The 12,090-nt window shown below is 47.4% G+C and overlaps 1 protein-coding gene across 2 annotated transcripts in view; it reads right to left on the reverse strand.

Annotated features, from left to right (window-relative positions):
• The window catches only part of COL15A1 (collagen type XV alpha 1 chain), a 133,769-nt gene that overhangs the window by 86,322 nt on the left and 35,357 nt on the right, over positions 1–12,090 (reverse strand). For both annotated transcript variants that reach the window (XM_055271692.2, XM_055271691.1), the window contains 2 exons: positions 2,297–2,844; positions 1,041–1,115 (listed from right to left, as the gene is read on the reverse strand). In XM_055271692.2, the coding sequence (XP_055127667.1) occupies positions 1,041–1,115; positions 2,297–2,844 (623 nt within the window). The remainder of the gene's footprint in view (positions 1–1,040; positions 1,116–2,296; positions 2,845–12,090) is intronic.

Raw genomic sequence — 12,090 nt, forward strand, 5'->3', positions numbered from 1 at the left:
AACCAATCCCTTGTTCTTGGACCCTTGGGTTGTTTCTACTTTTTCAGTATTAATGGCAATGCAGAGACTAACGCATGACTACACTGATCAGCATCACATGACTGTCAGGCTGGGACCACTGGCTCATGGAACACAGGCATTCTCACGGGCCCAAATTCCTCCTCTCAGGGGCTTTCCAACAGAATCGACAGCATTTTGTTTTTCACAAAGTTAACAAAATCAATTTACGTTCTGTTGTGGGGTTGACGCCACCCAAAGGGCAACAGGAATTGCAGGAATGTGCTACCTTCTGCTCACCTCTGACTGCATCCTGGACCCCTTCTCTCTGGGAGGCCTCACCCTTGTCATTGGTCAGGCATCACCTGCTCCCTAACTCGCTTCGAGTTCCTCCTCTTTCCTCTTCCTGCTCCCACCTGACACGTTGAGTTTGGGTTTGAGGATCTCCCCGTGTTCCCATCACACTCAGCTCTGCCACTGTATTTGGGTATGGAAGTGCATATGAGCAGCTTATTAAACAGTTCCCAGTTATCCCTTTATCTCCAGCACCTACCCAGGGCTGGCACCCAGCAGGTGCTCAGTCAATCCTTAGAGGAAGGGAAGGAGGGAGAGAAGAAGGGAGTCATCTTTTTTTTTCCTGCCCACCACTCCAGCCCCAGCTGAGGAACGAATTCATTTGCCAAGCATAAAAGCTAAGTTGAGGATCTTTTTTTATAGGAATTTACTCCCAGAATATCTCAGTTTTAACTTTGATTTTAGAATCTTGACACCATTTCTTGGCAAGAAGGCGGGAAAGCAGGCCATTGACGGCCACAGCCACGGAGGATCCTGACACCTTATAAGAAACACAGCTCCCCGCACCAGAGATGGCTGACGCTCTTTAAAAAGTGAAATCACGCCAAAAGCCCAAAATAGGACTTGAGGCAGCACTTGCCAAAATGAGAGGTTTCAGAAACTCCATGCCACTGTCTGGGCATCCAGGCCTCCCCAGGCTGCGGCTGCTGGGGTTGCAGGGCCCACTGTGGGATAGTAGGGGAGCTCACCGAGGACTCTTCGGGGTCACACAGCTCCTCGGGAGTCCTGGGGTCAGGGTGCACGGTGAGCTGCTGGAGGGAGCCCTGGGGAAAAGAGAAGGATCAGAAGCCACGGTTTGCACGTACACAGCATGACGGCCAGTGGAAGACATGATGGTTTTTGTAATGGAGAAGAACAGGTAAAAGCGTGGGAGTGAGGATGTACAGCCTGTGGTCTCGACCACAAAGCCAGGCCACCTCTTGGCCCACTCTCAGTTATGGAGGGACTCTCTTTGAGCCAGTATCATACTGACCCCTGGGCCAGAGAGGTCCTTGGGGAGCGCTGTGTTCAAGTGTGGACACCACAGCAGCCTCCTGTCTCCAGGTCCCCAGCTTGTCAGTGGCAGGCCCTGAAACACACATCTCCCTCTCCCAGAAAGCTCTTTCCCCTGCAGCTCAAAGCTTCTGGGTTTGAAGGCCTCATCCCAAGAAGGGCTACCGCAGCCTCCCTGCCTCCACTCTCCTCCCCTCTCTCCACACCTGACAGCTTCCTCTCCAAAAGGCTCCTAAAGTGAGCATTTAAAAATTGCCCTTTGGATTTTAACTTCTTAACATTCTCCAATGTCTTTCACTCTACTCCAGAAAAACCCAAACTCCACCCTCTGGTGCTGTCCTGTTCACCAGCGAGACATCAGTAAATACATGTGCTGACTAAATGAGTAACTACAATAACTTAGCGATCTTTAGAATGCCTTATTCATAAAAGCCCATTTTGATAGTAAAGTCAGTTTAATTTTTTTTTAAGTGCACATTGCCTAGAAGGCGGGAAAAGCTACCTCTCACTCTGGTATTCTAGTGTATCCCACCTTTTCAGAAATTACTTAAGTGCAATTGCCACCCATATCCGAAGATCAAACCATTTAGGGCTATAACAAACCTTGCTCTTTTATATAAAATCTTAAAACGTACAAAGTGCATTCACACAAGTTATCTTATTTGACCTACAAGCCTGTGGGGTAGGTTTTCTTATCTCCACTTACAGATAAGGAAACACAGAGAGGATCAGAGAATCTGGATAACTGTCTCAAATCCACAAGGTAAGTTGAAAACTGAGGATGGAAATCTAGGTTTTAGGGTTCCAGACCTAGTGTTATTTCCCATCGTAACACGCATGCTTCTTTGAGGACGTAAGAATAAAATAATAACAATAATAGTTGCTCCATTTCTTGCATGGCGAGTCTGTTCATCCACCTCCCTGATCTACCTGGAGTGGGACTGTAACTCACAGTGAATCTCTCGAGCCCTGTAGCTCCTGCATTGCCCACGAAGATTCCAGCGCTGGACTCGACAGCCAAAGCCTGGGAGGACCGCTGGAAGGGGATGCGGCTGTGCTCCTCACAGTCCACGAGGAGGGTCACTTCCTCACCCTGGACAATCACGGCGAAGCGGTTCCACCTGTGGGTCATCACGGGCACCGAGAAGGCAGCAGCCTCTTGGGACACATGGGAGCCTGGCTCCGTGTAGTAGAGGATGATCCGCTGGTGGCCGTCCTCCACACCTGAGAGCCGCAGACCCAGGTAGATGACCTTCTGGAAGGCGTCAGTGATGGCGAAGAGCACGCCGCCGCGGGTGCTGCTGGGCTTCACCATGACGCTGATGGCGAAGTCCCTGAAGAAGGTGGATGGGATGAGAGTCCTGGCCGGGCGGCCGACGTTGGCACCAGGCCCGAAACTGTAGGCCGGGAAGCCACCATAGCCTGTGACAAAGGATACAGACGAGGGCAGCGGGACACCGATGAGCTGCGTGAGGTCCAGGTGACCCTGGGAAGCAGACACTGCAGGGAGGGAGAGAGAGGCCACGCTTTACAGGTATATTCCATTTTGCTTGAAAATGAGGAAGAAACGCAGTCACAAATGAAACGGGATCACTCAGGAACCCCACTGAAACAGTAGTTCCTAAATGGTTGTTTTTCAAACGTTTTGACAACGACCCACAAAAAGAAATGCATTTGTGCTGCAACCCAATATACACACGTGTAGACAGATACCTGTAACACTGAAACAGAAGTTTCATAGAACATGATTGACTAAATACTCACCAGGCACTCAAATATTTTTCTTTTCATTTAATTATTCTTTTTCTGTTTCATTTTATTAAAAACATGCTGGTAATTAATTACTAAATTGATTTTATAACCCACTAATAGTTCATGACCTGCAGTTTGGAAAACACTTAATGAGTAATCCCTAGAATATATAATGGTCCCCCATCAACTTGGAGATTTTTTTTCCCCACTATAAAACTGAATAGGGGCCAGGCATGGTGGCTCACGCCTGTAATCCCAGCATTTTGAGAGGCCCAGGAGGGTGGATCACTTGAGGTCAGGAGTTCGAGGATAGCATGGCCAACATGGTGAAACCTTGTCTCTACTAAAAATACAAAAATTATCCAGGCATGCTGGCACATGCCTGTAATCTCAGCTACTTGGGAGACTGAGGCAGGAGAATCGCTTGAACCCCGGAGGTGGTGGTTGCAGTGAGCCGAGATCGCACCACTGCACTCCAGCCTCAGTGACAGAGGGAGAGTCCATCTCAAAACAAAAACAAACAAATAAAAAACTGGATAGGTTTGTTTTGCTTTGAATGACATCTATTGTTTAAGTGCCTCTGAGTGTGAGGGGAAAATCACGGACACAGTAAAGTGTTCCCAGGCCTCAGGGCAATTGAAATTTGAGTCATTGTCATCGCCTTTGACATCACTGCCATCATCATCCACATTCCCTAAGCTCTCTCTGTACCAGGCCCTGCTCTAAGCTCTCTACATACATTAGCTCATATAATCCTCACAACAAGCCTATGAGGTTAGGTACTCTTATCCCCATCTTACTTCTGAGATGAGGCTTAGAGAAATTAACACATTTGCTCAAGGTAAGTTGCATGCAGGTTCCAAACCCAGAGCATCTGACCCCAGAGGCTATGCCACCACACCTTGCAGGGAGAAATGGTGGAGCTCCATTATGGTGTCCTGAAAAGGCCCCCAGGCTCGAGAATGTTGGCCCATCCAACTATTTTCCCCAGGAGAAGGCTGCAGACTGGCTTGCAGCAACATGCACCCACTTCTGAGTTGATGTCCAAGGTACCAGCAGTGAGACAGGAAGGCAGGTCCCAGGGAGAGGGGGACAAGACCACTGTAGCCCGGACAATGGACAAGTAACACCCTTTGGCCTTAGAAGTGAAGCCGGATCCTGAGGATTCAACCAGATGAGGAGGCCTGGAATGAGTGAGGATCAGAATCAAGCAGTGTCCTCCTCTGGAGGCCAGAGGGCAGGGCAGACTCATTGATGGTTGTCTGGGCTATGGCCAAAGGCCAGAGGCCATTGAGAACCTAAGTGGTTTCTGGGGACTTGGCCGATTGGTCTCCAGAGAAAACCCCAAACACTCGAGAGGCCCTCTAAGGAAAGCCCTACCTGAGGAATCAGCCTGATTTCCAGTTTACCCAACTTGCCACTGTCTTATTGGACACAACTATGTAGCTGTGTGAACTCCAGTGAGTCACTGAACCACTCCAAGTCTGAGTGTCTTCCTCTGTCATACAGGCACTAGAATGGGCTCCAAAAGAATGACTAAATGAGACCGTCCATGGAAACCCCTGGTTAATAATGGTAGCAGTGCAACAAACATTCGCTATTCTTTATTTTATTATACCCACTGAACAATCTCAAGAGGTCAATGTGCAGGGATAATCACTCCTGCAGCACTGACCAGGAAAGCGAGGCTGACATGGGAGCCTGCCTCTGTGCCCTTGAGCTCCCTTTTAAAGAATAATAACAATGTGGTTTTCGTGCATGGTTTTACTTAGTCCTCACAGCAGCCCTGGAAATTAACTGCTCTTATCCCTTGGGAAGATGAGATGACTGGCCTGAGGTTACCCACCTAGTGAGTGGCAGGACATTTTCGAGCCATGGATGGTGTGATTTCTGGCTGATGCACTGTTGCAGCCTCACTGAGATGGAGTCTCTACCAGGGTTGCGGGTGGGGCTCCACCTAGTCTGCCTACTGTATCAATGACCCTTCAGCAGCAAGAAGAATGGAATCAAGACTCCAGGTGGTCCAGGAACTCAAACTTCCCATGAATGGGTATGTATACTCAGTGGCTGGGAGAGGGAGATGCCCTGACTGCCGTGCCCCCATCTCGACTCCACAACACTCACAGAGAAGGCTGCTCACCGCCAGTACTAACCTCAATTATTATGAAATATCTAGGTTACACAAAAAAAGTACAGTATAAAGAACAATATGAGACACTTGGTTGCTAAATGGTTAAAATGCCAAATTTTATGCCATGTATGCTTAACTACAATTTTTAAAAATGCGAGTAATTAGCCCATAGGGTTGTTCTGAGGATTAGACGACATAATACAAAGTGCTGGCACATGGCAAATGCCTAAAAAGTGGTGGATATCATGGCTGGACACACTGTGGCTCACAACTGTAATCCCAACACTTTGGGAGGCCAAGGAGTGCAGATCACTTGAGCCCAGGAGTTCAAGGCCAGCCTGGGCAACATCGTGAGACCTCATCTCCACAAAACAACAAAAAAGCCAGGTGGTGTGCACCTGTAGTCCCTGCTACCCAGGAGGTTGAGGTGGCAGGATTGCTTGAGCCCAGGTGGTCAAGGCTGCAGTGAGCCATGATCATGCCACTGCACTCCAGCCTGGGTGACAGAGTGAGACCCTGTCTAAAAAAAAAGAGAAAAAAGGTAGCCGCCATCATCATCATCATCATCATCGTCACTGTCATCTAGACTTGCTGGTTTAGAAAAGAACCGCAGAGGTCACCTGACACAACTCTATCTGTTGATAAAGTTGTATCAGGTTGTAACTGGTGACCTCTAAGGTTCTATCGTACCAGACCCTGCCCTGTCTGATATGATAACCAGTAGCCACATACGGCTATTGAGCACTTGAAAAATGGGTCTTCCCAACTGAGATGTGTCATAAATGTAAACTACAAACTAAATTTCAAAGACTTAGTTTGGAAAAACATCTCAATACTATTTATATTGATTATATGTTGAAATCATTTTGAAAAACAATGGATAAATAAAATACATTATACATTAACGGGTGTGGTCATGTGTGCCTGTAGTCCCAGCTATTCAGGAGGCTAAGGTGATAGAATCACTTGTACCCAAGAGTTTGAGGCTGCAATGAACTACGATCGTGCCACTGCACTTCAGCCTGGGCGACAAAGAAAGACCCTGTCTCTCTCTATATATATCATTTAAAAAATTTTTTAAATAGAGCTAGGTATGGCGGCTCATGCCTGTAATTCCAGTGTTTTAGGAGGCCAAGGTAGGAAAATTGCTTGAGGCCAGGAGTTTGAGACCAGCCTGGGCAACATAGAGAGATATCATCTCTACAAAAAATGTAAAAATTAGCAGAATGTGGTAGTGCGTGCCTGTAATCTACTACTTTGGAAGCGCGGCCAGGAGGATCACTTGCGCCTAGGAGTTTGAGGCTACAGTGAGCTATGATCACCCCAATGCACTCCAGCCTAGGTGGCAGAGTGAGACCTGTCTCTAAAAAAAAAATTATAATATTATAAGGAACGAGTATGTGCCCACCACTCCACTTAAGAAAGACAATATCAATTCAGCTGAAGCTCTCATGAACTCTCTTCGGTCCTTTTCCTCTGCCCATGCCCTGGCAGGAGCCATTCTTGTGAATTTGGTGTTTATCACTCCCATGCATTTGTATGTCCACCCGATATATGTTTCTAACAGAATGTAGAACCATGGTGTGTGTTCTACACCTCATATAAATGGTGGCATGATGCACACATTCTTCTGAAACTTGCTTTTATTTTTCACTCAGCATTGTATTTTTTAGATTTATCCCTGTTGATACATGTGGCTCTGATCTTATATTTTCTTTTCTTTTTTTTTGAGACAGAGTCTCACTCTTGTTGACCAGGCTGGAGTGCAGTGGCGCAATCTCGGCTCACTGCACCCTCTGACTCCTGGGTTCAAGCGATTCTCCTGCCTCAGCCTCCTGAGTAGCTGGGATTCAGGTGCCCACCACCATGCCCGGCTGATTTTTATACTTTTAGTAGAGATGGGGTTTTGCCATGTTGGCCAGGCTAGTCTCGAACTCCTGACCTCAGGTGATCTGCCCGCCTTGACCTCCCAAAGTGCTGAGATTACAGGCGTCAGTGAGCCACCGCGCCTGGCCTGGCCTTATGTATTCACAATAGTACTCTATGGTATAAACAAGCCACAATGGGTTGATTCCCATTTCTGTTGGTGGGAAGTGAGGTTTCCATCAATATTACAAATGATACTGCCATGGACTCCCTTATACACATCTCCTCCTGCTTACCTGTGCAGGTAATTCCACAGCTGGAAGTGGAATTATTGGATAATATGGGTATGTGCACCTACAACTTCCCTGAATGTTGCAAAATTGTTCTCTGAAGCAACCGTGTCATGTCGCAGACCCACCAGCAGCATATTCTTGCCAACATTTAGGGGAGGCAGAGAGATGCAATTTGGGAGAGGTGCACGGGGCTTTTCAACTGTAGTAATAGTGTTAATTGTTTAGGTGGTATTCAAAAGAAATATTCATTGTATTTTTCTTTATAGCACATTTCATGGAAAATATTTCGTACAACTTTAATGAAAACGATTAACCCCTCCTCGACAAAAAAGCACATCTGATCCTGTTGCTGCCCTGCTTAGAAGCTTTCTATGAAATAGGATTATTCATGGCCCTCAGGGCCAGGGCTAACCAGGCTGCTGCCACCTGGCTCAAGAAGCCCTCTGTGGTCAGGACCCAGCTGCACTCCCTACTCCCTGACATGCTTGACACAGCCCCGGTGTGCCCCATGCTGTCCCAGGGACTCCCACCCCTGCCAGGAATGCTTTCCTCTGTGCCATCTGCCCCAGCCCAGCCCAGTTATTTTCACTGAATGACTCCTGCTCATCAGCCCAGTCCTCGCTTCCCCTGAAATCTCGCTTCACCTCCTGCACCCACACCCTTCCCTCTGGGGGCTGCATTAAAAGTCCTCTCTGTACACACGGGGTCCTCCATCATAGCCCCTGCATGTCACTATTGGGTCACTTGCCTCTCTTCCCACTGGGCCATCTGTGGCCATCTGTGTTCCCAGTAACCAACCCAGGGCTTATAGTGAATGAATGAACAAATGAATGAATGTGTACATGTTCTCAAGTCCCCTCTTTTTTTTTTTTTTTTTTTGAGACAGAGTCTTGCTCTGTTGCCCAGGTGGGAATGCAGTGGCATGATCACAGCTCAATGCAGCCTCCATCTCCCAGGCTTAAATGACCCTTCCACCTCTCAGCCTTCCAAATGTCTGGGGCCACAGGCATGCAGCATCACACTCAGCTAATTTTTTCATTTTTTTATAGAGACAGGGTCTCGCTATATTGCCTACGTTGGTCTCGAACTCCTGGACTCAGTGATTCTCCTGCCTCGGCCTCCCAAAGTGCTGGGATTACAGGTGTGAGCCCCTGCGCCCAGCCTCCAATCACCTCCAAAACACTAAACTAAGGTCAATAGAGAGGAAGTGTTTGCTGGCCATGAACTCAGATTTGATTCTCAACTGAATGCTTATCCTCTCCAGTTTACAACTTGCTTTAAAACAGAAATTAATTTTAGGTAAAAGATTGGTAAATTTGGTTAAATTTGACCACATAGAAAAAAAAGTTCTGCGTAGCAAAAAATAATAATAAAGATAATCCCCGCAATGTCAAAGAAAACCCCAAAACCATGAAATGATATTTGCTACAAAAATCACAGCAACAAACTCATTTCTCTAATATGCAAAGTAAATGAATACCCAAAAGAAAAATGGGCAAAGAATAGAAAATTCTAGACACAGCAAAAGAAATTAAAATCTTAAACATATGAAAAATACTCAACCTCATTCATAATGAGAGAATGATGAGTTAAGATTATGAAGAGATACCATTTTCCCTATCAGATTGGCAAAGATCAGAATGCGCTGTGTTGGCAAGGGTTTAAGGCAGCAGGCCTTCTCCTGCATTGCTGGCAGGAGCATAAATTGGTATAACGTGGCGGGAGGCAATTTGATAACATTTATCAAAATGGCAAATGTGCATGTACTCGTTGACCCAGCAGTCATACTTCTATGAATTTTTAACAGATAAAGTTACGTATGTGAAATATAAAGCACATACAAAAATATTCACAGCATCGTGGTTTAAATTTACCTAAAATTCCCGTCTTTGGGAATGATTAATATAATAAATTATGACAGGTTCACACAACGAAATCCAAGGCAGCGTTTCAAAAGATGTGATTCCTTAAGTACTAATATGAAACAATCAAGATATACTATGTAAAAACAAACAGACAAAATAACAAGGTGCAGAAGTGAATTGCTATCAGTTGGAAATGTATGTACTAACACAAATTAAATATACAAGATATATTTAAATATATACGGTATATTACAATATCTCTAGAAGACTACACAAGAAACTGGGGGCAGCGGTTGTCTCCAGGGAAGGAAGCTGGTGGCTGGGGGCTGGGAGACTTGCTTTTCACTGGATATCTTTTTATACTTTTTTCTATTTTACAGCATATACATGGTATGAAAAGTAAAGACATTTACATATTTTTAAAGAGATTAACTCCTTGCATCCACTTATAGAACTCATAAAACCTATTCTTCTTGCTTTTCCTCACTCAGATACAGCTTATCTTTGTACAGAAAGAAAGAAAAAAAGAAGGAAAAGAAACAAAGAAACCACACATCCCACTGAGATTTCTTTTCTTTCCTCCACGGTTTAAAGATAAAAACAAAACCAAACCACAAACACCCTACTGAGAGCTCTGCTTTCTTCTTCACTTATCCAACGCAGTAAAAAGCTTTTCCTCTACTTCCTCTCTCTTTCCTGCTGGGAACAGGAGGGGGAAGCCTCTTTCTGCCCAGAAAATTCCTGGTGCCACAGAGAGTAAAAGCGCCAGAGCTTCACATCCTGTGGCTTGTTTCCAAGTGGTGTCTCTGAGGGATCCAGGGCCAGGTGAGCGTTGAGGGGACACAGGGAGAAGGGCCTGAGAGGCTCCCACTCAGAAAGCTCATTGCTTAAACCAGCCTAGTGCTTCCCATGGCCAGTAGATCCAGGCTTGCGCGTGGCAATTCTGGGAATTCTTATGCCCGGGAGTCTGCTTAAAAACAAAAATTCATGAATCTATCCAACATCCTTGGTTTCTAGACAGGGAAATTGATGTTCAGGGAGACTTCCATGACCAGGAGGCCCAGCCAGGAAGCAACAGATGGGGCAGCCAAGCAAGGGTGGACAGAGTCTTGGTACCACAAGTCCCAGAGCTGGTGCCCTCCCACAGCCCCCGACCACTCCAGGCCCTGGCCAGTGGTTGATCAGCTGGAGAGGGGGCAAAGGAGGCAGCCTGCAGTGGAGAACATCCTCTTCCTTGGACACAGCTGGGATGAGATCCCTCCTTTGCCCTTTACCAAACACAAAGCCTTTGGGTGATGACTTCCTGGTGATCAGGGGAGGTCCCTGCCCACTTCCCATGTGGGGATTCAGTGAGACGACAGATGGGAAATGCAAGGTATAAGATTAATAAAAACCAAAGTCTGCAAAAAAGATCCCTTCCTAACCCTCTCGCCCTCCATCCGCCTAGACCTCAGCCATTCAAGACAGGACACATGGATAGGCGCTGGCCCGCAGGCCTTGTTTCCACAGAGTCCGCCAAGAGGGAGCCCAGCCATGAATGTAGAGCAAGCCCAAGTCAGCCCCAGCAGCCCAGCCCTGCTCTCGGCAACCCCCACCACGTCCTTCCACACCCACTGTCCCATGGCATGGCGTGGTAGGGGACGACCCCTGGCCTGGAGTGACCCATGCTCACCCGTGGCTGTGCCTGGGCCTGCTGGCTTATTTCCCTTTGGCCTCCAGCAGGAGGGCCACCTGCTTAGGCAGCCACCAGGGAGGGGAGGAGAAGCCAGGGAGCCAAGACAAACAGGCCCAGCAACTGGGTCCATGGGCTTGACCTCGGATGGCTCTGTGCTGGGCAAGAAGGGAGGAGGGTGGAGATCACAGCTGGTGGGAAGACATCCCACCATTTTGGAGGGGACTGGGGACTGGTGAGGAGCATGCTGATGGAACTCTGCAGCCTGAGGATTCTTGGAAGCAGCCCACACTTATTCCCAGACAATAATACCTCTCTTAGAGGACAATTGTGTGACTTAAATGAAATAATATACCTAAAATGTTTGGCACACTGCTTAGCACACAGAGTGCTTAATAAATGGTAGCTGCCATTTCTTTCACTATTATTATTACCCTGCTATTTCCCATGCAATTGTCTTACTGGAAAACTCAAGGTATCCTGAATGGGTCCTACCTTTTACACCTCTGAGCCTTTGTGTATGCTGTTCCCTCCACTTGAGGAACTGTTCCACACATCTCAGGGCCCAACTTCAATGTCATCACCTCCTCCATGAAGTCTTCTTGGATTCCCCCACCAGGTAGTCTGGGCATTCCTGCTCCTGCACTTGGCCCTGACTCTATGTAGCATATATGGCATTGTATGACACAGGTGTTGGACCCTACCATCTTGGAACCTCCTTAAGTGTAGGCACTGGTGTCCACGTCTCCCTGTCTCCCCCACACCCAGGCTTTGTCCCTGAGCAGGTCCTCAGGAAGTGTTTGCTGGCTGAACTAAATCCTAGGCATTCCAGAATTGAAGGTGCCAGGCTCACAGTCTGAGGCCCTGGTGAGAGTCACTGAGGCCGGGCTCCAGTCTGACATCCAACAATGACCTCACTGCATGCCCATCCATCACCTGAAAGTCCAGGCTCCCTCCCACCTCCACGATGCTGGATCCACTGGCCCAGGGAGCCCATCTGGGAGGCATGAATCCATGGGGCAATGAGAGACCCAGGGAGGGGAGGAAGGACTCAGGTTCAAGACTCTGTCTGTGACCTTGGGCCAGCTGCTCCCCCTCCCTGATCTCAGTTTCCCCATCAGAGAGTTAGACCAGATAGACTCTCAGAGCCACATCCACTGTGATTTA

Source organism: Symphalangus syndactylus, chromosome 3, assembly GCF_028878055.3.
Source record: "Symphalangus syndactylus isolate Jambi chromosome 3, NHGRI_mSymSyn1-v2.1_pri, whole genome shotgun sequence".
NCBI classification, from domain to species: Eukaryota; Metazoa; Chordata; class Mammalia; order Primates; family Hylobatidae; genus Symphalangus; species Symphalangus syndactylus.